The 27902-nt window shown below is 50.4% G+C and overlaps 4 protein-coding genes across 10 annotated transcripts in view; 2 read left to right on the forward strand and 2 right to left on the reverse strand.

Moving 5' to 3' along the window:
* RAF1 (Raf-1 proto-oncogene, serine/threonine kinase) overlaps positions 1-2335 on the forward strand; it is a 61237-nt gene extending 58902 nt beyond the window's left edge. For all 4 annotated transcript variants that reach the window (XM_066195468.1, XM_066195469.1, XM_066195470.1 and 1 more), the window contains 2 exons: positions 10-144; positions 1259-2335. In XM_066195468.1, the coding sequence (XP_066051565.1) occupies positions 10-144; positions 1259-1399 (276 nt within the window). In that variant the 3' untranslated portion in view covers positions 1400-2335. The remainder of the gene's footprint in view (positions 1-9; positions 145-1258) is intronic.
* A 724-nt stretch (positions 2336-3059) lies between these two features.
* Positions 3060-11528, reverse strand: MKRN2 (makorin ring finger protein 2). The gene is made up of 8 exons (XM_066195471.1): positions 11447-11528; positions 10820-10948; positions 9672-9820; positions 8737-9053; positions 7785-7999; positions 6743-6853; positions 5572-5716; positions 3060-5090 (listed from the first exon to the last, which is right to left on the reverse strand). Exons 1-8 carry the CDS (start codon positions 11470-11472, stop codon positions 4947-4949), a joined length of 1236 nt encoding a protein of 411 aa, XP_066051568.1. The 5' UTR covers positions 11473-11528; the 3' UTR covers positions 3060-4946.
* Positions 11529-11601: 73 nt separating this feature from the next.
* Positions 11602-15841, forward strand: MKRN2OS (MKRN2 opposite strand). Of its 3 annotated transcripts, XR_010722915.1 has the most exons (5): positions 11602-11811; positions 12276-12325; positions 12944-13106; positions 13370-14853; positions 14972-15217. XR_010722915.1 is itself a non-coding variant. In XM_066195472.1 (4 exons), exons 1-4 carry the CDS (start codon positions 11615-11617, stop codon positions 15383-15385), a joined length of 663 nt encoding a protein of 220 aa, XP_066051569.1. In that variant the 5' UTR covers positions 11602-11614; the 3' UTR covers positions 15386-15841. The 3 variants fall into 3 exon arrangements, 2 of the variants coding, with proteins under 2 accessions (XP_066051569.1, XP_066051570.1); XM_066195472.1 differs by lacking the exon at positions 13370-14853 and having other exon boundaries at positions 15133-15841; XM_066195473.1 differs by having other exon boundaries at positions 13370-15217.
* Positions 15842-16145: 304 nt separating this feature from the next.
* On the reverse strand, positions 16146-25294 carry TSEN2 (tRNA splicing endonuclease subunit 2). 2 transcript variants are annotated; one of them, XM_066195588.1, is made up of 12 exons: positions 25255-25294; positions 24289-24478; positions 23450-23531; positions 22726-22762; positions 20590-21094; positions 20422-20499; positions 19912-19962; positions 19127-19265; positions 18136-18172; positions 17397-17508; positions 16900-16989; positions 16146-16461 (listed from the first exon to the last, which is right to left on the reverse strand). In XM_066195588.1, the coding sequence occupies exons 2-12, from the start codon at positions 24460-24462 to the stop codon at positions 16402-16404; spliced, it is 1365 nt and encodes a 454-aa protein (XP_066051685.1). In that variant the 5' UTR covers positions 24463-24478; positions 25255-25294; the 3' UTR covers positions 16146-16401. The 2 variants fall into 2 exon arrangements, with proteins under 2 accessions (XP_066051685.1, XP_066051687.1); XM_066195590.1 differs by lacking the exon at positions 25255-25294 and adding an exon at positions 24618-24667.
* Positions 25295-27902: the final 2608 nt, after the last annotated feature.

A 27902-nucleotide genomic window follows, 5' to 3' on the forward strand; every position in this document is an offset into this window, starting at 1 on the left:
GTTGTCCAGATCATTTTCATGGTTGGCCGGGGCTATGCTTCCCCAGACCTCAGCAAGCTGTACAAGAACTGCCCCAAAGCCATGAAGAGGCTCGTAGCAGATTGTTTGAAGAAAGTGAGGGAAGAACGACCTCTGTTCCCACAGGTGAGTGGGGTGTCCTGAGGTTTCATAAAGAGCCATCAGCACACACAAGAATCTGCTCAGATAGAAATTTGGGTTAACAGAAGTGCAGCCTGTGTCCTGTTGTTGTCTTTATTCATAGTGCAGCTCTTTTGGCAGTTTGTGTTTTGGTCGGACTCGCGGTTTGCGTGAAGGTTGTGAAACGCACCGTGCAGCGTGTGCCAGGCTGAGGCTGTGCTGGGCTAACACCAGAGCAGGCGTTCAGCCCCTGGCCTGTGGAGAGAGAAGCCAAACCCCACCCTCAGACAGTAACAGTGAAATTATCTCTGGATACCCATTTCATTTTAGAGTCGGGCTGAGGGAAATGAGAGGCCACTCCTCCTTTCCTTGCTCACAGCTCTGAACAAGCAAAATCCACTGGGGATGTAAATTCATGTAGCAATTTCTGGTGTTTTTACAAGGGGTGCTTTACCTTTTCCTGTCACTATGGGCATGGGGCAGGTACTTCCTTATACTCATTAGAGTAATTAATTAATTATCAGCAGTTCTGGAAAAAGAACTTCTTGCTGTTGCAATCAAGCATTGCTTAGAAAGTTCTTTCTAAATGTCAGGCAGGAGATGCAGTTCCTTCTTGTTACTCTACTGGAGGATGGTTTAGATGCTTATTAATTGATCCTAATGTCTGTGAAGTGATGACAAAAGTGATGAAAGTCCCTGAGGCCCTCCCAGCACTGACAGTGGTGGGCAGACACCACAAAACTGGGCACAGTTAAATGAAGGCGCTTGGGAACAGCACAGGATACGGATTCCATGGATATGAGGACAGTCCCAGTTTTCCAGGGGTAATGGAACTTGTGCCACTCCTGCCTGATGTTTCTGTACTGCACTGAGCACAGCTCCGTTTCTTTGTTCCCAAAGTAGACTCTTGGAAAGGCAGAGGTGTGGGGAGGGCTTGGGTGTGTAATAAACTGGGCAGAGTTGGGTTTTCAGTGCCCTACGGAGCATTAAAATAAAACTTAAAGCTGTGATTGCATTGGATGAGACTTGAATGAAAGAGTTAATGAGGAGTGACTGAGTCAGTGGAAGCAGAGGGAGCTGCTGGTCCCACAAGGCTCTCTAAGCTGCTGTTTCCCCCCAGATCCTGTCCTCCATCGAGCTCTTGCAGCACTCTCTCCCCAAAATCAACCGCAGCGCCTCGGAGCCGTCCCTGCACCGCGCCGCCCACACCGAGGACATCAACTCGTGCACGCTGACCTCCACCAGGCTGCCCGTGTTCTGAGCAGAGTCCTGAGCTGCTCCTGCCCCGCTCCCCCGGCTGGAGCAGCAGGAGGAGCCCCCAGCTGTGCTTCCCACGCCTCCCACGGCGTCCAGGCTCCTCCCGCAGGCTCCTCCCGGGCCCACTTGGACAGAGAAGCTGCTGCGGCTTCGTGCGGTTCTCAGCCCGCAGGGACACGGCTCCTCATTGCCTTTGCTACCATCTCTTGTTCTGGGAGAGGTAACAGACTACAAATCAAGAGATCTATTATTATTTTTTTAATAGATGCACTTGAGCCTTATTTTCCCCTTCCCAGAAGCGATGGCTGTTTGTTTGGCAGTGGTTGTGGCCGGGTTTTTGGCTCTGAGGACAGGTGATGTTCTGGTGCTCTGATTGCCCCATGCCAAGTGCCACCTCACCCTGGGGAGTTTGTGCCTGGAGTGGGAAGAGGAAATAACTCTGGAAATCAGCTCCTGCCTAAGAGCTTCACCAAGCCAATGAAATAAGTTCAGATGCTAATTCAACACAAAAAAAAAAAATAGTTTTGCAATAGTTTTGCACATAGAAGAAAAACTCTTGCAAAAAAGGATGGAATCTGTTGTGAATTATCCTGCTCAGAGAAGGAGGTGAGCCAGTCCTGCTTTGGTCACCTGGAGAAGCCTCCCAGCTGCCTTTGGTACTATGGACCTGTTCCTGCAGCCCAGGCAGGGGTGAGTGAGTGAGGAATGCTGGGCTAGGGGCTGGACAAGGCTCGTGAGGGATGTTCCCACCTCCTGCAGAGGAAGCTGTCGTCCAAGAGATGCACTAGCAAGAGGAAACTGAGCATATACAGTTTTTCTTGTTGATTTGGGTTTTAATTTTGTTTTTATTGCTCCTGAGGAAAAAAAAAATGCATTTATTGTAAGCCAAGGTTCTTCTGATTATCTTATTTTAATAAAATAAATTAAATTTTAGGTTTAAGATTCAATGTCATCATTTTAATGTAGCCATCCACAGTTCTGAGTGGGACATCTGCATTTGGAAAACTCAAGGAATGACATTCTGAATCATGTTTAAAAAGTCACTGATAAATAACAGCAGTGCAAGTAAAAACACACTTGACAGAACAACCTCTACATTTCAGTCACATGTGACAAGACAGGTTTTCTCTGCTGCAATGATCTTTCAGCAGCAGCTGCTTTGGACACCCACCCTGATGTGCTCTCAGGCTCTTTCCCTGCACCACTTCTCTTTTTTCTCTTGTTTAGTGAGGTGCAGGTGAGGTTTTTGTATTGGCTGAACTCCACGGAGGAAAGGAATAGGTAGATAAATCTATGGAGACTGCTCCATATAGTTCTGCATGATTTTTAATATTACTATTGGTATTTGGGCTGCAACTCTCTCTAAACATTATTTATCTCTAATTTTCACTTCATCATAATAAGCTTAAAACATGGAAGAAAAAAAAACCCCAGAAGAGGTAAGCTGCTTTAACTCTGATTTCCCAAAAGAAACCATTATCCATGAGTTTTAAACCAGATCATGTGTCTATTGAAAAAATTTTGGTAAGTAGGTTTGTTTTAACCAGCACTTGATGTCCAGTTAAATGAAAGGTGCTGAGTGAAGAACTTAGAAACTCAGACATGCTAAGTCCCTGGGTCGCTTTGAAAAACAAGTTATCTTTTTAATTTCAGACTATTCCTCATGACTTCTTGGGGCAAAGTAAATCAGGAATGTCATGTTTCAGGTAAAGAACATCCTCTCCATTGATTTTCTTTTTTAGAGGTGCATTCCTGCCATTCTTTCTTTCTGGAAAAAACCCCAAATTTTATGTGCAGGAGCAGATGGAAATGAGCTTCAGTGGGAGGGTGAGGGCAGGGGAACTATTCTGGGGTAGAAAAGATCTTTGGGTGCCCTTGGAACATTCACCTTAGTGTGTGACATCTCTCTTAGGGACGATTTGCTTTCCCCTTTGTAATTAGTGCTGAGCAATTACACTGATTGGACTTACGACCTTTGCTGGGCCAGGTTTACCAAGAAACTGGGAATTGTTGCAGACACTGCCCAGGCCAGACCTGACTGTGCAGTGAGCACTGCTAAAAATTAGCTTTGGGGGGGAATAATGATGGGAAAGTTGAATTTCCAGGTCAGAAGAGAGGGCACAGCTGGCAGGGACAGAGAGGAGGAGCTCCTGACCCAGAAATGCCAACAGCAGCTGGGTGGATAATCCTGCAATCACTGCTCTGGTGACAGTTCCAGGTGTTTGAATCCCAGAGGAAGGTTCCTGCTGCTCCCACCCAGCAGGGACCCAGAGCTGGTGTCACAGCCCAGGGTGGTGCTGCCAGCACTGTCCTGCCCAGGGCTCTGAACACCTTTTGCTTCATCATTTTCCTTCCCTGGTAGAGCAAGACTGACCATCTCTGCCCCATGGGTGGTGATTACAAACCTTTCTGCTCTTAGCCTTGCTCGCTTTCTTACACAGTTCAAAGTATTGTTTTTATGCTTTGATATTGCTTTAGATAATAACCAGTTACACACCTGCCTTCCATTGCAACCAAACTGTTCTAAAATAAACCCCACATCTCTGTTTGTATTTACAGACACTGCTCAGTGTGTCACTCCAACCCCCAGTGATTTACAAGGACCTGAGTCAGTGACAGCTCATGCTCAGGGCTGTCCATGCTGTTGCTCAGCAGCACCCGAGTGCACGCTGAATTCTTGGTTTAACTGCAGAGTTAATACAAAGGACTTGGCAGAATTAATTCTGAATAAGTCTGGTACCAGATTTCACAATCAAACTGCCTTTGCCACACCAACAGAAATCCCATTTTTACCCAAGGCAGAATTCAGTAACAATTCTGTTAACTCAGCAGAGATGTGCATTGATCCCTCAGCCCTCCTGGGGAGAAGGGGAACGGAGGCACTGAGCTGCTGCAGAGCCATTCCTGGATGACAGCACCTCACTGCTGCTGCAGCTGCCAAGCTCCAGTTTGTGCAGGGAGTTCAGGAATCAGTGCAGCTGCATTTGCTTTCCAGCAGGAGCACTGGAACTGGTGTAGAACAGGGCTGGGAACCTGGAGAGCCAGGCCCTGCCCAGCCCTGTCCCCACACCCAGAGAATCCACCAAACTCTCAACTCCAGCTGCTATTTGAGGTATAATGTACCAGCTCCTTTTTAAGGAGAAAACCCTCCACTGACCATTATTCCCAGTGGCTTTTGTAGTTACACATTTAGCTGATTTAGTGGAGAAAAAAACCCAAAAGCACCCAAACTCTATTTAGCAACAGTTTTTACCAGCTTAAGCTTTCACTGGACCGGTATTTACACTACCACTCAGCTCACAAGACAGCATATGTTAAGGCCAGAGAGGGAGAAAACCCTCCTGGGATTAAGGGATTTTTTTTCCATGCAGCCAATTAATTTTTTTTAAAATATATTTTAGTCATCCTGTTGTTGTTGTTGCCGTATAAAAACCATCCAAAAATGTTACCAGGACTGCACAAGTAACCAGGAGGGCAGGCTTTGTTCTAGGTGTGCTGGAGAGAGCGAGAGCATGGCTGCTGACCCTGCAGGCCTCGGGGGCTGTGTGAGCTCACTGGGCAGCACTGGGATCCTCCTCAGCCCCCGAGAGGTGCATGAACAGCTCCCCCAGCTCCGTCACCTCGCTGTCGGCGCCCGGCGCGCTCCGGCTCTCCCTGTCCTCGATAAAGTCCCACAGGCGCACCGAGTTGAAGAACTGCAAGAGAGAAAAAGCTCTGAGCGCCCCCCAGGCGGCACCACGCTGGCCTGGGCAGGCATTTCCTCATGAAAAAACAGTCAGAAAGATGCCAAAGCTGGGTTTGAGCTCAGGGTGACAGCCAGGCTCTCCTGTCCCAAGCAGGCTGTGAGGGGGCACAGCCACCACCGCATTCCGAGGTTTTACCCTTTCCAGCTGCCCTCAGGGCCAGCACAGGAGAGGAGCTTTGGGTACTGTGGGTGAAAACTTTAAGGGCAGAATTCTTGTGAGGAAAGGTTTGGACTGGTTGAAAAAACGAAGAAATGGTATTTTTTAATTAAATGAGAAAAAATGAGAGGTGCCCTCTGTCTCTGTGCCACGACAAACCTTTGCCCAAGGAGCCCTGGGAGGTGCTTTTCTCACTTGTCCTGCGTGGCAGGAGCCATGCCAGCAGCAGAGGTGACCCTGCAGGGAGGTGTGGTGACAGCAGGGCCCTCCTTACCCGCACTGTGCCCTCGGAGCTGAGCTGCTTCCGCGGCTTCTCGGGCTCCGCCCGGGTCCCGTCGGGATACGCGTGGAGGTAAAGACACTTCCCTCCAAAGGGACACGTTCCCTTCCCTTGCTCAAAGTACTTGCAGGGCTTCTTCCTGAGTTAATGAGAAGAGAGAGTTAATTGCCTTCAAGCTGGAAGGGAAGGAGATGCAGTTCAGTCCCCACAGCCTCAGTGATGCTCTGCTAACGCAGCCAGAGCTTTGGCCTCCCATTCCCCAGCTGAGAGCAGTGAAATAGAGGGCAAAGATCATTAAAGTGAACAAAACCAGATAAAAACCCCCAGCATCAAAAATCAAATAGAATGGAACTGCCTTAAGATGTGGAAAGGGAAGGACGTTCAAAGAACGTTACCATGAGCCAAGCAATTACTATGTTCCGAGCCTGTGTTTTCTCCTGCATTTCCTACCACTGTACTTTTCTGACCCAATTTCTCTCCTCATCTCCTTTGCCAGCTCTGTGCCAATACTTTGTTAATTTAAGTTTCCCTCAGCTCTGCTGATCACCCACACTGTCCTGGCTGCACAGCAGTTCCAGGGTGGGTCCTTACCCAGGACCTGGGGCTGTTGGTGGGTTGTTCCACAATTAAATTGTTCTACAATGAAAAACAGCTGAAGAGGAAACTGCAGCCCCAGCTGTGCCTGCTTAGCCTGCACAGAGGGAGCAGGAGGGAAGTGTCAGTTTCTCACTGCTCTGGAAAGCACAGGCCTCACACATTCCAGCCAGACTGCTACTGGACAACACAGGGAAGGCAGTCCTGGAGCATTTGCCATTTCCAGCAGATGTTACAAAAGCTCTGTGAATTTTTATCCCACTGTTCCATTTTCCTTCCCTGTTCGCTCTCCTCAGCCACCAAGGCTGAGGGATCCACAGAAGCCACACGAAGCCAGTTTTGGCAAGTGAGCTGAAATAGCTTCAACATTTCTGAGCACAGAAAGGAGGCTGAATTTCTGAACTACAATTCCACAGCCACAGAGTGAAGTGGAAGTGTGACCAAGAGCTGAGGAGCTCTCTGCAGAGTGGTCTGGAATTACGTTAAGTTTAAAAATAAAGGCTCAGCAATTGACTGAGCCTTAGAGCAGCTAAAGAACAACGTGAGGGGTGTGGGTGGTTGCTGAACTTACCCCACGCCCTGCTTGAATGCTTCAATCAGCTCATTCTTCTTCTCCTGCTCTTCTACCCAGTACACACTGGGGATGACAAACTCGGAGATCACCCGGCACTCGGGGCAGGACCTGCAGCGGCGAGACACGAGAGGGGCTCTGTACCTCCCCAAACCTGCCACAGGTGAGGATCCTCCCCAGGGAAAGGGGATCTCTGTCACCTCAGGCAGCACACTGTGCGCATTCCACTTGGAATAACCCAATCCAGGGCACCCAGGGCTTGTGTTTGTTTCTGGACTTGGGCAAAAGCAACAGGGATTGATTTCCTCAATGTGCACTAACAAAACGTGTTCTGTGAGTGCAGCAGGAAGCCAAAACCACAAACTAAGGTGTCTCAACCTTCTGACATGCAAGGAGCTGATGGTCACTTCAATGGAATTTGGAGTAAAAGTTGTGCAGGAAAGTCTCTTTTGGTGAAAGACTGAAAATATTTCCCACCTTCTCTTCAGCATGTTTGTAACTTGAGAGACGCTTAAAGAAGGAAACCTCCCTAATTGGATGTTTTAAATTCTCTCATCTGAGGGGGAACATGTCTGGAACACATTTTTTGTAGAGCTAGAAGATAAAAGCATTTACTGAGACAGATGAAAGAGTAGTTAGTGGGGCATTTACCTGGAGCAAGCTCTAATTTAGGGAAAAAAAACCACCATTAAGCAGAAACATAGGACAAAGTGGAGTTCTTGGTTTTGCACACGGGTCAACGCAAGGGGCAGAGCTTTGCAAGGTCCCAAGTGTTCCAGAGTCCACTCTGCCCACTGACCACACAATCAGAGAGGGCTGAGCTGCCCCTCTGGAATTCCATGGCCAAACTTCCCACCATGGTAGGGCCATGGAATTCAGGGAAACGCTACCAGAGGACACCCAGTGCATCCTGCAGCTTGTGCAGGCAGCTCTCAGCCCAGCCCTGGGCCTGGCCAGCACCTGGAGCAGCTTTGCTGAGCTCTGTTAACACCTGCAGCTGCCCTGTGAGCAGGCCCAGGCCGCGGCAGGAGCCAGAACTCACTTGATGATGGGGTTCTCAAACTGCTTGGCGCATCTCCACTGGCGGATGCAGGACAGGCAGTAGGTGTGGTTGCAGTTGGACAGGATCCCAAACCTCCTCTCCGAGGCTGAGGGTTTCTCATACACCACCTCCATGCAGATGCTGCACACCTTGTCCTGGCTGGCCTGGATGGCAAAGGCCCTCTCCATGTCGTGCTCAAACGTTGCCATGCACATCTGTCAGGGCAGAGAGTCACTGTCAGTGCCAGCCTGTCACAGCAAATTCCCTCTGGAAAGGATCTACTGCAGGGAAAACATGGAACACTAAGGGCATCATTCCCACCTGCCACTGTCGGAGTTTAATTTAAAGAACATTAAATTCAAGCATGTTATTTCAGCCTTCAGTGTTCTCTCAGTTGTCAGAAATAAAGATGCCAGGGGGCTTCATTCACCCCTTTCTGCATCTGAGAACAGGTATTGAATTATTTGATGCTTCAAACATCTCCAAAAAACACCTCACTGAATAGGTGCCACACTCAAGGTGTTCCTCTGGTTGTGATTAAGGCCACGTTCATTCACCAGAGGCTAATTTTTAGCCAGTTAAGGAATTAGTCTCTTATTTCAGGCTTTCCTCCACAGCTTCTCATCCCAGCAGTGACAATCCACCATCCATCCCCACTCGCGCAGCACTGCAAGGTCAGCTGGTGACTCAGTCAGAGATCTCCCGAAGACACTCCCCTGGGAGACTTTGAGGGCGCTGTGGGAGAAGGCAGCAGGCCAGTCTGATGGGGACAGAATGGGAAAAGCCAGCCGCTGCTCCCTGCAGCATCACGGCCAATTCAGCTCCAGAGGCCTGAGCTGACTGCTCCTAGCACCGTTCTCTTGACACAGCAACACGACAGCAGCTCCTTGGAGGAAGCTCTTGTACAAAGCCCATCTCCAGAGCACAGCGGCTCCCCCAGCTCCCCCTTTACCATCTCGTGGGCCTTCCTCTGCTCCTGGTCGAAGGGGTGCAGCACCTGGAGGCCGCAGATCTCGCAGAGCTCCCCGTGCAGGTACAGGCAGCGCTCCCCGAAGTGGCAGGTGCCGGCGGCGGCGTAGGGACACAGCTGCTCCCCGGGGCCCCCAGGGCAGCCCCCGGGGCCAGGCTCCTCCAGCCCGCTGCAGATGGCCTCCAGGTAGGAGTGGGGCTTGCCCTCCTGGCTGTCCCCGGGGTCACTGCAGCACGGCACAGCCCCGGGGGCGCTGGGGGCGCTGGGCCGCTGCTGCTCCTCGCTGGCGCCGCACAGATCTGCGGGGACGAGCACAGGGCGCTGCCATCCACACCCAACAGCTCCTTCCTCCCCAAACTTCAAGTTTTCTTCCCATCTCTAAGCCCTTTCTAGGGATTTTCCTGAGCTGCCTACTGAAGAGTTCAACTGCAGGGTTTATTCAGGTGTTTTCTGGTGGCAAATAGACTAAATAAATCACAGAATCGTTCAGGGTGGAAAAGACACCCAAAATCATCAAGTTTGACCAACCCCCACTTTGTCACCCACATCCAGCTGTTCCTTGGACACCTCAGGGGATGAGGACTCCCTTCCAGTGCCTGACCACCCTTTCCATGAAATAATTCTTCCTGATGTCCAGCCTGACCCTCCCTGGGCATGTGAAGCTCCTCCTGTCCTGTTGCTGATGGTCTGACATGGCCCCACTCCATCCTCCCGCCAGGGTGACAGAACACTCCCCTCTCACCCCTCCGGGAGCAGGGCGGAAGCAATCGCTCCTCAGAGCCGCGGAAAAGGATGCCAGGCAGAGTCTGCAGGAGGGAGCTTTGCCCTTGACACTCCGATAATCACAGCGGACACAACCTCCCTCCCTCCCTCGCTCCCCACAGCCCCAGGGCCGGCCACAGCAGCCTCCCACTCACTCCTGTCCCGGAGCACCAGCGTCCTCTTCTCCCTCCTGCTGCGGGGGGCGGCGGGGCCGTGCTCGGGGCCCGGCCGGGGGCTGCCCGGGGCCGCGGGGGGCGGCGGGGCCGCGGCTCCGCCCGCCGGAGGGAGCCTCACGTGGTCATACCTGCGGCAGGAAATCCGGGATCGCGGCCGGCCTCCCCGACACCCAGCCCGACAGGGCTCAGGGGAGGGAAAGCATCCCAAACATCCCGGGGGACCGGGGACACACTCCAGGGAAACTGAGGAAATACTCCAGTAAAATTAGGGGACACTCCAGCAGCAGAGCAGGAGCACAGGGGAGCAAAGGGGCTCCAAAGGGGCTCCAAGGACGCACCCAGACCCTACAATATTTTCACAGAGCATTCCGTGAAGTGTTCCCCGTCTGTTTCCGCACCTGGACACGTGCGCACCGAGTGCCCAAATCCCAGCCCAGCAGGTGGAGGAACACACCCAGATCCTGCAGCCATCCCTGAGCCCAGCCCATCCCACAGCACCAACTGCAGCCGATGGAATGACGGATGTCCAGCCCCTGAGCCCGGCCTGGCACACGACGAGGGAGGGAAGGGAGCTCTGGGGGCAGCTCCAGGCTCCTCAGGCAGCGGGGAATTCCTCCAGGAAGGATCCAGGGGCTGCCCTGTGGCACATCCCTGACGGATCAACGCCCAGCATTCCCTAGAGCATTCCTCTGGGTTTTTTAACCTGGAGACTCCAGGGAAAGCTGTGGAGCTGCTCAGCATTCCCACCAACCAGGGGTCACGAGAAGGGCCCTGAAAGTCCCCGAAAGTGTGAATGGGATGAGCAGGAGGGAGGCTGGCAGCTGCACCAGGAGCTTCCAGCCTCTCCACGAGCCTCTGCAGCTCCGACTGCAAGAACTGCACAGAAAACACGTGGAGAACTGCATGGAAAACCCAAGGCTCCATTTCTACAGAGCAAAACAAGCCCTGAAACTTGAGCCAGAGCAAAACACCACCACTGGAGGCAAAAGCTGCTCTAGGCTCCGGCAAAACTCGCATTTAATAGATTACCCCGTTCCCCCGGTGCTCGGTGCCGGCTCTGTGACCGCCCCGGGGTGCGGCTGACAGGACAGGAGCCCTGGGCGTGCCCAGGAGCGGGGCCGCGGTACCTGCAGCGGGCGCCGTAGGCACACTGCCCCTTCTGGTAGTACTTGCACACGGTGGAGGATTTGCTGGTGGCCAAATCGTGGGAGAACAGGCACTTGCTTCCCTCCCGACACACGCCCTGCAGGTAGTACCTGTGGAGAGGTGAGGTCAGAGCGGCGCTGCCGGCGGAGGAACGCTTTGCTTTGTTTTGGTCTCACAGAATCCCCGAGGTTGGCAAAGCCCGCCCAGCCCGGAGCGCTGCATGGCCACCGCCAGGGATGGGACTCCGCGGCTCCCCGGGAGCCCTGCCGTTACCCCAGCGCCTTCAGTGAACAAAACTTCCCCGAGGAGACCCGGAGGAGCCTTTCCCTGCTGACCGCGCTGGTTTCCCGGGCACCCCGCGGGGCCGGGACCCCGAGCAGCCTCCGGGGCAGAGCGCGGGGCCGGGGCCGGCGCAGGGGGCGGGACAAGGGGGGCTCGGGGGGCGGCCGGCCCCGCACGGAGCGCGGGGGCCGTGAGGGCGGAACGAGGGGACGGCGAGGGCGCGGCCCCGGGCTCAGGGGTGTCCGGGGGGGCGGTGAGGGCGCGGCCCGGGGCTCGGGGCTGTCCGGGGGCCGCGGGGGCTCCGGGCCCGGCCGGGCCGCGCTCACCTGCACGTCACCTGCTTGGTGCTCATCGTGCCGCCGCGCCGCCGCGCCCGGCCGGCTCCTCGCGCCGCGCACGGAGGTTCCGCGGGGCGGGAGGGGGCGTGGGCGCCACCGCGGCCCCGCCCCTTGCCGCGTTTCCAGCCGGACTCTTTTGCCCGCGGCGCCGGGGCGATGGCGGTGCTGCGCGTGCGCCACTGCCGCGCGCTGGTGTACTGCCGGCGCGCGCCGCCGCGCTGCCCCGCCTGCGGAGGGGACCTGCGGGGGGCCGGGCTGACCGCCGCGCCTGTCCGCCTGCACTGCCCCTTCCGGCACGGCCACGGCCAGCCCCGCGCCTTCCTCATCAGGCCCAGCCACGGGACCTTCCTGCAGTAACCGCCGGGGGGCGCGCGGGGACGGGGGCGGGGCAAAAGGGAAAAGGGGCGGGGAAAAGGGGGGCAAAGGGGGCGGGGCAAAGGGGCGGGACAAAAGGGCGGTAATAGGAATGGGTAATGAGAGTGGGAGGGGAAAGGGGAGGGAAATGGGCTGGGAAAGGGGCGGGCACTGAGATGGGGAGGGAGAGGGCGGGTAAAGTGAAGGGAAAAGGGGAAGGAAGGGGGAAGGAAAGGGAATGGGAAGATACGAGAGAGGGAAGGATGGGGGAAGGGGAAAGGGAAGGGAGAAGGAAATGAAATGAAATGGGGAGAAAGGGGAAGGAAGGGGAATGGGAAGGGGCAGGGACAGGGCCCACGGCTGCCCTGGGGTCGCAGTCACCCCGTGCAGGTGTCGGTGGAGCTCTGGGTGCGCTGTGTGGGCACATGGCTGTCCCTCAGCAGCCCCTCTGCTCCCCTTCCAGCGGCTACGACGGGCACGGCGACCTCCACGTCGGGATCACCAATTCCAAGGGTAACCCCTGAGGGTCCCTGCCAGGCTGTGCCCCCTCGGGCCCCCCCTGCTGCCCCTCCTGCTGCCCTGGCAATTCCAGCTCGGGATATCCTGGGATGGGGTCCTAGGGAATGGTCTCACACCTTGCAGCAAAGCTCCAGAGCAAACCCATCCCTCTGAATGGATTAAACAGGCATTGAATGGGATAAACAGGTGCCTTCCAGCCCTGGAATGAAAGTCTAGGCTGGCTTTAAAGGAATTACACTTTAATTGAATTTAGCACTGTTTTTGTGAAGTCTAAAACCGCCCCTAATTAAAAAAACATTTTTTAAACCCACATTAAAAGTCCTATGGGGTTCTAGCTAGAGCAGGGCCACCCTGCAAAACATCATTTCAGATGTCTATTTAATACAAAGCCAGTCTCCTTTGGGGGTTAAAAATGAAGCCTGATTGTCATTAAGCGGTCCTGCTTATTAAAAGAGCCAAGCTTTTTTCCAAACCACGCTGTGAAAATGAGACCAGGTTTTTGCTGGAAGCCAGGGCTGCATTTCCTCCTCGGCTGATGGGACGTCGAGTCAGAAAAAATCCCCAACAAGGGCTCAGTGTGTGTTCCCCAGCCCCCCACTGCTGTGTTTGCAGGTGTGGTGTACCACTATGACCAGGAGGGTGTGCACAGGGCTGCCAGTGGCTGGGAGCAGAGCATCAGCATCCCCCTGGTGCGGCCAGACATGTGGGAGCTCCTGCAGCACTGGGACAACCTCCTGGAGGAATTCTCCTTGGAAGAGGCCTGGCTCCCTCACAGGTGTGTAGGGGACAGCTGGGCTGTGTTTGGGGGTCAGTCAGAGCCTGGTGTCCTTCAGGACACACATTCCTGGCAGCCCAGCCTGGCCTGCCTGCACAAAATGTTCTGAATTTTCGGTAAAATTAAAAGCTGCTGGAACATAAAAGCTCTAAAGCAAGAGGTGGCTTCGGGGAATTCTGCATTAAAACCCCAGTTCAGTGAAACATGACCTGCATGCTGCTGAGTATAAAAGTCCAGGCACAATTCCATCATTATTTTTCTAGGTTCCAGCAGTTTGAGGTGTATTTGCATTTAAAGGCTGAGCACAGTGACGCCCAGTTGTTGTGTTTGATGTCGGTGGTCAGAAATGGAGACCAGGCTGATTTCCAGCTCTCCAGGAAAACACCAGTCCTGGGATTGTCCCTCAGTGAGAGCAGCTGTAACACCCAGCCTGCCTGGCTGTCACTGAATGAATGTAACCATAATGGAAAAGAAAAAAATCCCATTAAATCAAAAGCATTTTGACTGCAATTCTCCAGGTGCTGACTATAAAATGTCAGGGATCAAACATTACCTCCCTAAAGGAGATGGAAAATTTGATTTAGAGCAGAACTTTTAGATGTTTACAGAGCTGGTAAAGCCACCAGAATTTGGGTCACTTTTCCAGTTCCCAGTACTACTAAAACTGCCTTGACATAAAAAATCACTGGCAGGGGGTCAGAGATGTCTGTATCCCTTCTCCAAGCTTTCCCTGGTTTCCATCTGCCTCCTCCTGACACAGTGACCTTTTTCCACAACCACACCACTGACATCTGAACTGAAAACAACTCTCTTAATTAAATCCTCTGCTTACATTTTCAGTGGACAGGAACTGCACTGAACTAATCCTGTAACTCCTTTGCGTTCAGGCCAAGCCTAATTCTGGTTTTCTTGAGAGCTTTTCATTTACTGAAGGGTAGTGGAGAACATCACCGATAGAAGGATTTGAAATGAGCTCCCACACAACTCTGGGGCTGCAGGAAGGAGTTGGTAATAGAGAAAGGGCGAAAGTTAACAAGGTAAAAGCCAAATAAGCATAAAAAAAAGTCATTTTTGTCAAGCCTTGCAGCCCTCTCATTTTTATGCTCAGAGTTCAGGCTGGGAAGTACCACTTGTAATGGATATATTGAACCACTGGGATCCAGGGGAAGTTCCTGGAGAGTGTTCCGTGAGTGAACGCTCCCTCGGGAGTGGGGATGAGTGGGAATGTCCCTGCTGAGCAGGTGTTTGGTGAGTGGGAATGGCCGAGGAGGTGTTTTGGCGAGTGGGAATGGCCGAGGAGATGTTTTGGTGAGTGGGAATGGCTGAGGAGGTGTTTGGTGAGTGGGAATGGCCGAGGAGATGTTTTGGTGAGTGGGAATGGCTGAGGAGGTGTTTTGGTGAGTGGGAATGGCTGAGGAGATGTTTTGGTGAGTGGGAATGGCTGAGGAGGTGTTTTGGTGAGTGGGAATGGCCGAGGAGGTGTTTTGGTGAGTGGGAGTGGCCGAGGAGGTGTTTTGGTGAGTGGGAATGGCTGGGAGGTGTTTTGGTGAGTGGGAATGGCCGAGGAGATGTTTTGGTGAGTGGGAATGGCCGAGGAGGTGTTTTGGTGAGTGGGAATGGCCGAGGAGATGTTTTGGTGAGTGGGAATGGCTGGGAGATGTTTTGGTGAGTGGGAATGGCTGAGGAGGTGTTTTGGTGAGTGGGAATGGCCGAGGAGATGTTTTGGTGAGTGGGAATGGCCGAGGAGGTGTTTGGTGAGTGGGAATGGCTAAGGAGGTGTTTTGGTGAGTGGGAATGGCCGAGGAGATGTTTTGGTGAGTGGGAATGGCCGAGGAGGTGTTTGGTGAGTGGGAATGGCTAAGGAGGTGTTTTGGTGAGTGGGAATGGCCGAGGAGGTGTTTTGGTGAGTGGAAATGGCTGAGGAGGTGTTTTGGTGAGTGGGAGTGGCCGAGGAGATGTTTTGGTGAGTGGGAATGGCTGGGAGATGTTTTGGTGAGTGGGAATGGCTGAGGAGGTGTTTCCGCAGGTACGAGGAGCAGCAGCACAACTGTTTCAGCTTTGCCCTGGCCTTTGTGAACGGCGTACGGCGGGCGCGGGGCCGGCGGCCGCTGGCCAAGGCGGAGTTCACGGAGACCTTCCTGCTGCCGCACACCGCCGCCGCCTCCCGCTACCTGAGCCTGCACCGGCACCTGGCCCACAGCGACTTCTACATCGTGCCCTTGGCCGAGCAGGAGCACGAGCGGGACAGCGAGGCTGCGCAGCACAGCCTGCTGGAGTAGCCATGGGAAAGGAAGGGCTGAGGCTCCACTCGAAGGTTTCATGTGGTTAAAAACGGCATTAACTTCACCCTGCGCCTCAGGGAGGGGTCAGGATCCTGAGCTCGTGCGTTTCAGTGAAGCCACACACAATGTACACGTGACAGAGGATTTCCGTGGGAGCTATTCCTGTGGAAAAATGTTTTCTGGTTTAGCATTCCCTGTGTGCTCTGTTCTGCAAAGGCACTTCACACCAGAAATCAGAACTGCTGTGGAATTCAGGGCTTTAGAGATAAACTGTGCAACCTCAGCTGTAGCAAACCAAAACGGCCTTTTCCTGTCACATCTATTTACTGATGAGTGAAAAAAAGGGAACGTGTGCTTGTGTGCTGTTGAAATCTCAAATCCCTGTTAATCGCCTTTCCTTTAATTACTAATAAATATACCAGCAAATAAACCCAGCCTCTTTGCCTGTCAGATTTCTTTTTCCATTCTGAGCTGCATGGCAAAGGAAGGAAGCCCAGGTGGAATTCAGATACCTGAATGTGAAACTGCAAATCCCAAGGGAGGAAACACATCTCACCCAGATGGGGAAAGGTGCCCAGGCCCCAGAATAAATTGAAATTCTGGGAAGAATTCCTCAATTCTGAGCTGTGATTGTAAAAATAACTGCAACAACCCAAACCTCTCCCCAAATCCAAATCTCAATTCACCAGGACTGTGAAGTCAGGTTTGTGCTGCCATAATATCAGAAATACTGTTTCAATACCAGTGTAGCCACCACTCAGACATGCACCTTTTTTCTTTTATATTTTGGGTCGGGGCACAGCTTTAATTTTTTCCCTTTCATCTATTCAGTTACATTTTACAGTAAAGGATCTCCAGTAAACATGATACACCTCATTTTAAACAGCATTTATACACACCAAGTAAGTATGTAGGTAGAAAATGTTCTGAGGCAACAGTTCTGATCATCAGGAGATCAGGTAAACAACAACAAAAAGTGGTTTTTAAAAACTGAAGTTCTCTTGTGCACTGAGTTAAAATTCATCCTGCTCACTGCGCTCACGGGAGGAAACCCAACGAGTCACGATCAGCTCCTGAAATAAAAACAATTGAAATAAAGCAATTATTATGGGAAAAAAAAACCCCCAAAGCTGCAGAAAATCAGTGAGGGATGGGGACTAGGCCTGTAAAAGTGATGTGTATTATGTGACCACTGAGATACTTTAGTAGATGACTCTGTTCCTGAAGTCAACTGAACTCTCACTTCCCCCCTCGTTTCTGAGCTTCTCTTAGCCCTGCCAAATCCACAGGTTTTTTAGAAATCCCTATTCTCCCATGCCAATGCTTACATGCACAGCATCAGCAACATCCACATTCAGATTAGAAGATTTTAAGTTCAGAGAGATTCTGCAATGCACTTTTCATGATTAGGGCACAAAGGAATCTAATTTTACTGCAGCCACGTGTGCAAAACCCAAATCCAGCCAAAGAACAAGGCACCAAGGACCTGCAAAAAGGCAGGAACCCCTCACCTGAACCTTGATTCTCTTCATGCACTCTGGGGTTGCCATCTCCTCTGCAGTCATGTCAGAAGGTCTGATCAGATAGCACAGCATGAGCTCCTGTGGGTAGCCAGGAAACAGGAATTTCACTGGATTATGGAAGCACTGTGAAGCTCACACAGAAAATCTCAGGGAGATCTCAGTCTCACTGCTCCAAAGAAAATCCTAGGAGATGGAAAGGGCTTTAAAACCAGAAGTGGCAATCAGGAAACAAGCATCCCTTGGGTCTTTTTGCTGTTCCTCACACAACTTTTAACATTCCTACAGGTGGCATTCCTACTTTAACAATTATTATTTAATAATAATTCTTCCAGGATTCACCTGCATATTGACAAAGGAAACTTCTCTCCCTACTGGCAGATGAACATATCGTTCAGCAGGATTCTCTTCCCAGCCTCACTCCAAGTCCCTGCCCTTTGGAGCCAAACTTCATCATCCCAAACCTGGTTTTACCCCAGCGCTCGTACCTTAGAAGCATTTGCAGTTGTTCTGTTCAGCCCAGACAGGGACATCCAGCTGAGGGGTCTGCGAAGGGAACCTTCAAAATTATCATCCACCAGCTCAGCAATGACAGAGTAACTGGCAAACACAGCAGGCAGGACAAGTCACAGAGAGCAAAGTGGCATTTTCTGAGGACAACGCACGAGCTAGAGGCTAAAAACCGGCATTAAACAATCTGCCTGCTTGCAAGCTGTGAAATTGAGTCTTTTTTCTGTAAGAGGAGAAACACTGAAGTTGTGGATGTGCCCAATGGAGCCTTCCCTCCCCACCCTCCTGCTGTTTGCAGCATTCTCTTTGTTGATGCCAAGCTGACATTTATAACCAATTTATTATCAGGAGTTCAACCTGACTACCCAACAAATATAGACAATTACCACCCCTTAGAAGTTCTCCCAAATTACATAAATGACACAGACCACATATTTTTCTAAGTCAGTATTACAAAATCCAATTATTTTCCTGAGTGCACCGTCAGATGAGTACTGAATCCACTGGAGCTTGTCATTTTTAATGCCTGTTATTTATATTCAAAGAAATGGTGTCATTCAGCACCTCTGCTAAAAGGATTGTCGCGTTCCAGGTGTGAACACAGCTGGCAACGTGTTTTGAGTGATGAATATGTGCTGAACCAGTGAAGATGCTAAATGGGTGTGAGTGAAATTTAACTGGAAGCAAAGGAATGAGGCAGAAACAGGAGTGTCAAACCTGGCATGGTAGAAGGGGGGCCCTTTTCGATACAGCACTGAAATGAAAGAGAAACACCTCAGTTAGATCAGAGTTCCAATGAGTTTAATCCCAGGCCCCTCAAATGTTCTGTAAATTTTAATTACACAAGACAAAACTTCCTCTCTTCTGAATTCTGCTCAGAATTAGGTTGTCCCAGCAAGTGGAGAGAGGCAAGAGCAGCAGAGTGACTCAGGCCACATCAAAGGTAAGGCAGAAGAACCAGAGGAATTAGCAATTGTAGGAAAGAATTTTTTGGCAGGGATGATGAATTCAGCCAGAGCTACACACTGACCTAAAGGACTTGCTGAGCACAACCCCCAAACTGTGTGTCACCACTTCAGCAGCATTAAGACACCTGCCGGGCTCCTCACATCCCAAAATACCTCACTGTAATGCACTTTACTGCACTGCTTACGTTGACATGAGCTAAGTGGAGTTCTTGAATTCCTTGGCAAGGACACCACTAATTACTTCTGTAATATTAAACCCCCAAGCAATAGTAAAAGAGCCAAGTCCGTTCTCTATCTCCCCCCAAACCCCACACAAAGAAGCAGTCTTAGCAGTAAGTTCAGCAGAAGTCCAGCTTCTCTTTAATGGGATGAGTGAGGTGCATGAACTTTAATGTCAATTGGGATCTGGACTCAAACCTGTTATTCTGGAGACTGTGATATTAACACTGCAGGAGAGGTGTTTAGAAGGGGACAGAGAAAGTTGGGAAGGGAATTTCAGGATAATCCTGTAGGAATTATGAACCTCATGAAGCAAGCCAGACCTTCCAAGCTGTCTCTTCACCAACAGCACATGGGAAACCCAAATTCACTGCTAACCCCAAATGTCCTTTGCCAGCTGCAGGCAGCAAAGGCTGCTCCAGTCCTGCAGCTCCTCACTGAACCCCTCTGTGGGCCTGGAGCTCTGCCCTGCCTGGAGGAGGGTGAGCAGGAAAGGATCCCAGTTTTGGGGAGGTACTCACAGAGATCCGTGCCGTACTTCAGCCCCACCTTGGGCACCCAGCCCTTGCCCCTGAAGTAGTGGTAGGCCATGTAGGTGGTTTTGAAATCGGGCTTCACCTCACTGAACACTTCCCACAGCTTCACGATGCTCAGGGGCTCCTGCAAACCACACAGCAAGGGCACTGCACTGACACAAACCAGCCGTGCTCACAGCATCACGGCCAAATAATGGCAAATGAATGCCACAGGCTGCTGCACACAGCATGGACTGCAGACAGGAAAATACAGAATCCCCAAACTCAAGACAGGAACCTGGTGCCACACTTAGTGAGTTTTTTGATGAGCGATAAAGGAAAGGCTGATAAATCTTGAACTAAAAGCACAGGTTTGAATTATTTATCATTATCAATTATTATTTTTTAATCATTATCATATTATCATTACATGAATATCAGCTTGATAGAATTAATGTTGGAAACTCCCAAGGGATTTTGCCATCTCAGGTATGTGATTATTCACCATATTATTTCTCCTATATTTCCTGCCTAGAGTTGCAACAAAAATCCTTTCTCTGCAGACAGTCGGTGCTTAATTGTATTTGTCTTGGTACACTTAAAGCTTTCAGACCTGTATTTCCCAAACAGAAATATCATGACTTGTAAGAAAATCTTCCCAATTCCTATGTTTGGCATTTCCTCCTCCAGAACTAACAGCACAAATCCCTGCCATACAGGTAAAGATTCAGACCAAACCATATACAAAGAAAAAACATCCCCAGTAATCCAAAATAAATCCAATCTCTTACCTCCCCGTAATAAATACTTAAACATCCCAGAGCATACACCAAGAAAAAAGCCTGAAAAAACAAACAGAGTCAATTTAACTGATAAAATGCCTCCTGTAGTTTATACACAAAGCCTTGCAAGAACAAAGGCTTCACTGATTAATTTTCCACAATGTCATCCCTGCTGAAGGCATGGTGCTAAAACTAGCACAGAAATATATTTAGAAGCAGCAGAATCGAAACAGGATTCAGATGAATGTTGTGTTCCTGGTATTTCTATATTCAAGTGCTGTCACTGGTCTCTGTGTCAGTGGGATTACTCACCTAAAGCAAACAGGATTGGACCCTATTTTTTAACCATCTCATGTAATTACCACAGCTTATTAAAGCTAAGTTTAATGACTAAGGTACTTAGGAGACACAGGAGGACCCTGTCTTTTAGAAACATGTTTTAAATGACAATGTAGCATAGATTAAGGTTTACTTTTTCAGATGAAAAGCAAATTAACTTGCACTGTGCTTGACACATACCTCTTCCAAGCTGAGTTGTAAGTACTCAAAAATCCTAAATGGATTTTTTCTGCAGACTAATACTTCCTTCTTGACAAGCTGTAACAAAAATTGACTATTGTTAGAACTGGAAAAAACACTGAATTCTGAAAGCAGCTTTTGCTAAAAGATTAGGATCCTTTTTCTTACATTTTCTTGTGCATGAGTGGAGTCATCTTCAGGACAGGAGTTTCCTTCTTCCTCCTCTTGCACCAGCACATATTCTGGAGCACATTCCCTTGAGTCCAACCCCTCCCAAGCCCTCTGCTCAGGGCTCTGCTTCACCTCACAGCCACAGAGGTCCCTGTGGGAGGACCCTTCAGCCATTTCCCTGGAATTTTCCTGTTCCTGCTGCCTGGAGCCACTCCCAGCATCCAGGGCTGCCTCTCCTCCCTCCTGGGAGCCCCCGTTCTGTCCCTCAGCACTTTGGGCTCCTTCAGTGCCAGCAGGTTTCCTGCTCACTTCAGCATTCCCTGCCTTTGGGCCCCCTCTGGTGCAGCCGTCCCCAGTTTGGGGACTGTCCCCAGCCCCATCCCCTCTGGAGAAGGGCAGCCCCTGGGCTCTGGTGTAACTCTCCAGGATTTTGGTGATGGAGCAGTCGTCAAGGCCCTGCTCCCGCAGGACACTTTTAGCCCACTGCACACGGCGCTGGTACCTGGGGAACACAGAAAATGAGAAACTCTGGGGATTCCATCCTTTAATTAACACTTTTAAACCCCAGAGGGTTCAGCACAGTTCACAAACACCCCCCAGCAGCTGCTGGGCACAAATGTGATTTTTTTAGGGAGTTTCATGAACATCAGGATTCTGCTGCCTCCTCTGCCTGCGCCTGGCCTTTTGAATTTCTCTGGCAGCAAACACCCTTGCTGAGCCCTGCACAAGCTGCAGCTTCCAGGAGCAGGAACTTCACCAGGCACCAAGTTCCTTCTCCCACGGGAGCCTTAATCTTGAATTCCCCAAAAAACCCATGCTGCAATTGCAGGATTAAAACATGGAACAAGAGCCCTCACACTTCAGCTTTTACACAGCCAAGGGCTGAGAGCAGGAGCTGCAAAACTGCTTTAACTGCCTTGGAAGCAGCACAGCAGAAACACCAGTGGAAACATCTCCAGCAGGAACCACCCCTCAGTTACATCCCTGAGAAATGACAGTTATCCCATCACTGAGATATTTACAACTTTCAGCTACTGTTTCTAATATTTTTCAATCATGACAGAGATTTTTAGTGCCTTTTCAGCCCCTCCTCTTGGAAAATAACATTAATATCCAGTTGAAACGTGACTCTTCACTCCGTGAAAGTGCAAATCTCATCCAGTGTTTTTTATTTCTCTGAACAAAATCCTCAGGCAGCAATTGCAGCCCAGGTAACAAAGACAATTAAATGCAAATTCCATGTGTCAACACAAATACAAATCCTCCTGCAGGCTCCTGATAAAGCTGGACAATTCAGTGCTGTGCTCTTTGTGATAGAAAAGACACTCCTCCTTGTCCTTTTATTTAGTTACCATTTCATTTGCACTTGCAGGTGTCTACTGAGGCAGAGCATTTTGTGCACCAATAAAATCACACTTGTATTGATGCCCAGCATCTGCAGGCAGTAGTAACTGTAATGGCATTAGTTACAAAATGTTTTTCCTTACCTAAAACTGAGGGCTACAGGAGCACAATTTTCAAATTTAAGTGAATTTTTTAACTTATCATAAGATTCAAACCAAGCAACTCACCTGCACATGCTTAATAGTTTATACACTATTTAAGCAGAAAAAAATAAATATGTGGTTCCAACGCTCTGTTTTTCCAAGTGTACAAATGACCAATGTTAACTGATACTTAAAAAAAAGTAAAATATCAATGTATTGTAGAAGTTCAAGAGCTGCTTCAGCTACACCATAAAAATCCCATGTGGAAATGGAAGGGATATTTTAAATAGCCTGCCCAGAAACTTCTTTTCCTGCTCCTCACCTGAAGAATGTTCATTATGCTTGTAATAATTAATTGTTATTAGTAATTAATTTTTATTAATTAACTACACGTTCTGTGCATGCACTCAGGGCTTCTATTCAGCAATCAACACCTACAAGCTTTCATGAAAAACCACCCCAAATATCATCCCCTACCCTACTTCTACTTCTTCTAAAGTGATTTATAAATGAAACAATGAGAGAAGAAACAGAGGCAAAACACCCTCATTATTTATACAGCCAACAAGCTGAACCCCAGGAAGAGAAACAGAAACCAGAACAATCTGTTTCCTAAAAACACCAAGAAAAAGGCAAATTAACTTACTTTTGAGATGTAATTATGGGCATGTTTGTGTTAATACCTGTGTAAAGAAAAATCATACATTGTTTCATAGATATAAAGATGGTTTGGTGTGATTTTGATCCCTGGGGTGATCTGCAGCCTAGGAATTGTGCCCATTTTCAGTCCTCAAAGCCATTTTGGTCCCACTTTTCAAGCAGGGACACAGCAGAACCAGGAAATGCAACAACCTGCACAGAGAACTACATACACTTTTTTTTTTTTTTCTCCAGGCAATTATGGATAAAATCCAGTGATGACCACTGGGACTTCACTGTCATGGGAGAGGTGAGTAAAGATTGAGTTTTTGTATAAACAGCCAAGAGCAGACTGGGTGTGAGTGGCTACAAGCAGACTGAAAACTTCACCAAGCCTTCCCTCATCATTTCAGGGACACCAAAACCTGCAGATTATCCCAGGAATCCCAGGAAAAATAGGGAAAGAAAAGCCCCAGGATAATCCTTTTAATTCAGTCTTGCCAAGCAACAACTCAATGAAGGTTTGGGAGAATGGACTAAGGAATTATCCACATGGATTTCATATTGTTGGATTTTTCCTAGGCACGAGAGATGGGGAGAGAGAGAGAGATTCCTTCACCTGATCCAATCCAGCAGATTATTCTTCTGCATGTAATTTATAAATATGTACCTTCAGTGAGTGAGGGAAGAGCTCCCAGAGCAGCGCTGAGGTACAGAGAGCCCCCATTTACCTTTCCACTTGGCCACCAGCAGAGGATCTGAGATGCTGAACACTGGCCGGCTCCTGGAAAGGATCCCTTTTCCAAAATAGCCCTGCAAAGGACAGGAAAAACCCCAAATTATCTCAGGGCACAAAAAATAACTCCTTTCCCAGTTATAAAATGGGGGATGGTGAGATCAGCTGGAACAAACAGCTGAACTCCTGCAGCATCTCAGCTCTGCCTAAAGCTTGTTTAGCTGCTGGTCACTGGTTCACTATGAAACACCTGATTTAACCAAGTGTTTAAATCCCATTTAGCCTGGAGAGTGTTGGGTCTTTTCCCCTGAATTCTAAATATTTGTCAGCCAACATTTCCCAGCAAATGTTTGAAAAGAACACCTGAAACGAAGGAGACACCACTGCATTAGAATACTGCTGAAATGAGCAGCATTTCAGACACAAAAAACTTAACACAGGTTGCTTTACAAAGGAATAAATCACTCTGAAGTGAAAAGAATTATACAAACATGTCTAAACCATTAATATTTCAACGTCCTGAGCTTTAAAAACAAGAAAATGCTTTGAAAAGTTGCATGAAATGTTGAAAGGAGACAAACATGAAGGCTTTGCAGCTGTTTCTTAGCTCACACTCTCATTTCATTCCAAAATTTATTTGCTTGGATAAGAAAGACTTCCCACATTCGATACCGAATATATATTTTTTTGTACTGATTTCAGGAGAGAAGGGAAATACGGAGATTCACAGGAGGCTGAAGGGGCAGGAAAGCACAAAGGCAGCAGATTTGAACCAGCATTATGTTTTACCTGCATTTAAAACACTACAAATATTGTGCAAACAGGGTGCAGCACCTTGTTGTAGAGCTGTTCAATATCCTCGGGGTTCCTCACAATCACGTTGTTGTTAATGATCTCAGCCTGGCAGAGCCTGAAATCCTTCCCCCCTACATCCACAGGAAAGGGAGCCTCGTAGGACTCAAAAACTCTTCTTTTCCTTCTTGGGGGGTGAAAAACTGCTTCTGCCATTTCTTAACTTATCCTCCTAAAAAGTGGAAAGAAAAGATTTAACACTCGGGAAGTAAGGCTCACCCATGTTTCTGTGTTTCAGCAAGACCCCTTCTACAACAGGAAATTCTCCATGGATCCTGCAGGGTAACCCAGGTTTAATTCTGAACTCTTACACCGAACACGGGCAGGGATGTGCTGGAGATCTCTGATCTGGCTCATCCCCTGCAGGGCAGACGGAGATGCTCCTCAGCCCGGAGTTTATGAAGGAAACTCCAGTAATAAAGGAGTAAAATACATTCAGGAATAAAGCACAGGAATGTGCACAAAAACAGAAACCACACAAGTGCCTAAATATGATCCGTTCTGGATAGTGTGAGCTCCAGGAGCACAGGGTGAGATTGGGGTGAACACATCCCGTGCCCCTGTCGGTCGGGAACACGTTCCGCAGGAAGGGCCGGGCCCGGCAGGATTCCCTGCCTGAAACCGGGATCCGCTCTGGGGACGGACGGCAGGCCAGGGGTCGCCCCAGGGCGGCACAGTGCAACAAGAGCCGGTGCCGGGCTGTCCCGGTGAGTTCCGGGGGCAGTGTCCGGTCCCGGGGTGTCCCGGTGGGTGTGAGGGGCAGTGTCCGCTCCCGGGGTGTCGCGGCGGGTTCAGGGGGCAGTGCTCGGTGCCGGTGGGTGTGAGGGGCAGTATCCGCTCCCGGGGTGTCCCGGTGGGCTTGAGGGGCAGTGTCCGGTCCCGGACTGTCCCGGTGGGTCCGGGCACACCAAGCCCGGGCCGTTCCCGCCGCCCGCGCGCACCACGCACCGTCACTGGCACCGTCACCGCCGCGCCGCCGCCGCGCCTGCGCACTGAGCCCGCCCGGGAACGGCCCCGCCCCTCGGCCCCGCCCGGCGCTCCCGCCCCGCCCCGGCCCCGCCCCTCGGCCCCCGCCCCGCCCAGGCCCCGCCCCCTCGGTCACCGCCCCGCTCTGTCCCCGCCCCGCCCCGCTCCGGCCCCGCCCCCTCGGTCCCCGCCCCGCTCTGTCCTCGTCCCCGTCCCCGTCCCCGCCCCGCTCCATCCTTGCCGCTGGTTCGGTCCCGCTTGTGTCCCAGCCCAGAGGGAGATCCGGTCCCACCCGAGGGGTTCTGGTCCTGCTTCTCCTGGGGCTGCTGTGATGTCCCCTCGGGGATGCGGTGGTGTCCCGGTCGGGATGCGGTGATATCCCCGTTACCCGGGATGGGGTGATGTCCCCGCCGGGATGAAATTTTTCCCTCCCGGGGACAAACCAGCCGGCGCTGGCAGCTCCAGCGTGACCAAGCGAGAGAAGCTTTTGGAGTGAGCCATAAGCTCCAGGAGCAGCGGCAGCCGACACGGGGAGATGGTTTCTTAGCGGTGTGGGGGACGCAGGGACCATGTTCCACTCCTTTGGCTCCGGAACAAACCCCGTGGCCACCCGGGACAAGGCACCGCTGTCCCACCGGGTAAGGCTGATCCTGCAGCTCAGAATCAGGGCGTGCTTGTGCAACTATGAAATAAAAGCACCTGAGTAAAATGCAAAACATTTTCATTATTTAGGACATGGCATACCTTTTTCTACAGCTTGAGCCTTACTCATTAAACCCACAGTCACCTTCACCCACGACACACCTGCTCCTGTTTTGGGATTAACCTGGGAGGTGCCACAGTCACACAGAGGATCAAAACCATTCGGCTCCAGGGACATCGATTTTCAGCAGTGAATTCTGATTCCCAACAGAGATCAGTGAATTCCCTGATGAAAAGTTGTAATAGTACATCCTTCTTAGGAGGTATTTTATCTCTCATTCCTGTTTTTTTATGGTGAGCCAAAGGGCAGGCAATAGTGGTTACAAGGCCAGACAGGAATTATTGCACAATAAATGAAAATACTCAGCTTGTGTTCTTACATTTATTGCCTATAGAGGTTCACTTGATACACCAGCTCTGGACTTTTAATTTGTTTTGATACTGATTCATATAAAAAGCGCTGAAGCCAAACCTCAGAGGGGCCTGATGTATTCCTGTCACCAAAGTACCGAGATGCTCTGGTAGCTTCAGCTTCATTCTCTGAGCTCTGCCATTAAAACACCCAAATTGAAATACTCCAGGCAACAAAATGAAAGTGAAAAGATGTCACTCTGATTCAAAATCCCTTCTAAATTCTAAATCAAGTCTCACTTGAATGAAAGCGAGGTTTATCTCTGCTAGCTGTATCTGTATTTTCTCTTTGTGCACATACATTTACTATGAGACGTTCACTGCAGGGAGGAGCAGACAAAACACGAGGAGCTACAGGCCACTCACATTTCCTTATCTGTGTGCAGCCTTGAGAGGAACCCACAGCCAGACTCTCAATTAACTCAATCACACTCCTATTTCTTCAACCTGATATCTGCTCCCGTTCCTGATAAGCCCAGATCATGCTGCAGCCAGAACTCGCTGTCTGAAGGACAAGTTTTAGATGAGTCACGTTTCTTTTTATCTGTCAATTTCTTCTATCAATAATTGTACAGACACTCTCATAAATGTCTGCAGGCTCCCTTTCTATGATGAGCAGGCAGCTCCCCATTGACAGGCTCTGAACTGCGGCCCTTGAGGTCTCAGGGGATCCCGAGGGGTCAGAAATGTCCCACTGCTGTCAGGAGCCAAGGGGAGAGAGGGACGAGGCTGAAGTAACCCAGTCTGGAGACGGTAAAATGTACAAAACAGACCCGCATCGGCCTGCAGAGCCACTGGAATATGGGAGGAGCTAAATATATTGCGAAATCACATTGTACCTGTGAGTGAGGACAAGGCTGAGGATTGTACCGTGTCCACTGCTGGGACTTTTCAGAGCAGGTTAAACAAACACCTTTCAGGAACAGCACAAATAAAACTAATCCTGCCTCGAGACACAGGGCTGCACTAAAAGCACCGGAGATCCCTTTCCTGGGAGTTTCCAGGGTTTATTTCCCCTTCCTGGAGCGCTCCTGCTGTGCCTGCAGTGCGGCAGAGGAGGCGAGCTCCGCGCTGCCCTGCGGGGGCCCGAACGCCCGGAGCTGTTCGGAGCCATCCCTCCCCTCATCCCCTCCGTGCTCGGCCCCTGGGCTCGGAACGGCAGCCTGGGAACACACAATTCCCTCTTGTCCCTGGCTGATTGACTGCTCTAACGCAGGGCATTCAATCGCTTACTATTTCTTGATACTGAGCTGATTTATTGCGTTATTAAATTAAGGTCCAAGCTGATAGACTCTTCCCTAAATCACCGTGGCTGTCACCCTTCAACCCTGGCACAGTTGCCTTTGCTGCCTGGTTTTCGGCTCTGCTGCCTGGCTGTGTGTCCCACTGTTTGCACTGCCAGCCCCAGAAATTCCAGGCTATATGGATAGAAATACGGATATGTTATGGCACCCCTGTCAGATCCAGCACACCCATAGGAACCCCTCTGAACTCCCAAGATCTTTCCAGGGAGAAGA

This window comes from Chamaea fasciata, unplaced genomic scaffold (genome assembly GCF_029207755.1).
Source record: "Chamaea fasciata isolate MVZ Bird 193981 ecotype frontalis unplaced genomic scaffold, bChaFas1.0.hap1 SCAF_13, whole genome shotgun sequence".
Taxonomy (NCBI): domain Eukaryota; kingdom Metazoa; phylum Chordata; class Aves; order Passeriformes; family Sylviidae; genus Chamaea; species Chamaea fasciata.

Excerpts from the sequence above, each read along its gene's own strand:
- MKRN2 (XM_066195471.1), bottom strand. The coding sequence starts at position 11,472 with ATGAGCACCAAGCAGGTGACGTGCAG. Across the intron at positions 10,949-11,446 it reads ACCAAGCAGGTGACGTGCAG|GTACTACCTGCAGGGCGTGT; the intron begins GTGAGCGCGGCC and ends ACCTCTCCACAG. Across the intron at positions 8,000-8,736 it reads AGAGGAAGGCCCACGAGATG|ATGTGCATGGCAACGTTTGA; the intron begins GTAAAGGGGGAG and ends CTGCCCTGACAG.
- TSEN2 (XM_066195588.1), bottom strand. The coding sequence starts at position 24,462 with ATGGCAGAAGCAGTTTTTCACCCCCCAAGAAGGAAAAGAAGAGTTTTT. Across the intron at positions 19,963-20,421 it reads TACAACTCAGCTTGGAAGAG|GCTTTTTTCTTGGTGTATGC; the intron begins GTATGTGTCAAG and ends TTGTTTTTTCAG. Across the intron at positions 16,990-17,396 it reads CAACTGCAAATGCTTCTAAG|GAGCTCATGCTGTGCTATCT; the intron begins GTACGAGCGCTG and ends GGCTACCCACAG.
- MKRN2OS (XM_066195472.1), top strand. The coding sequence starts at position 11,615 with ATGGCGGTGCTGCGCGTGCGCCACTGCCGCGCGCTGGTGTACTGCCGG. Across the intron at positions 11,812-12,275 it reads AGCCACGGGACCTTCCTGCA|CGGCTACGACGGGCACGGCG; the intron begins GTAACCGCCGGG and ends CTCCCCTTCCAG. Across the intron at positions 13,107-15,132 it reads GAGGCCTGGCTCCCTCACAG|GTACGAGGAGCAGCAGCACA; the intron begins GTGTGTAGGGGA and ends GTGTTTCCGCAG.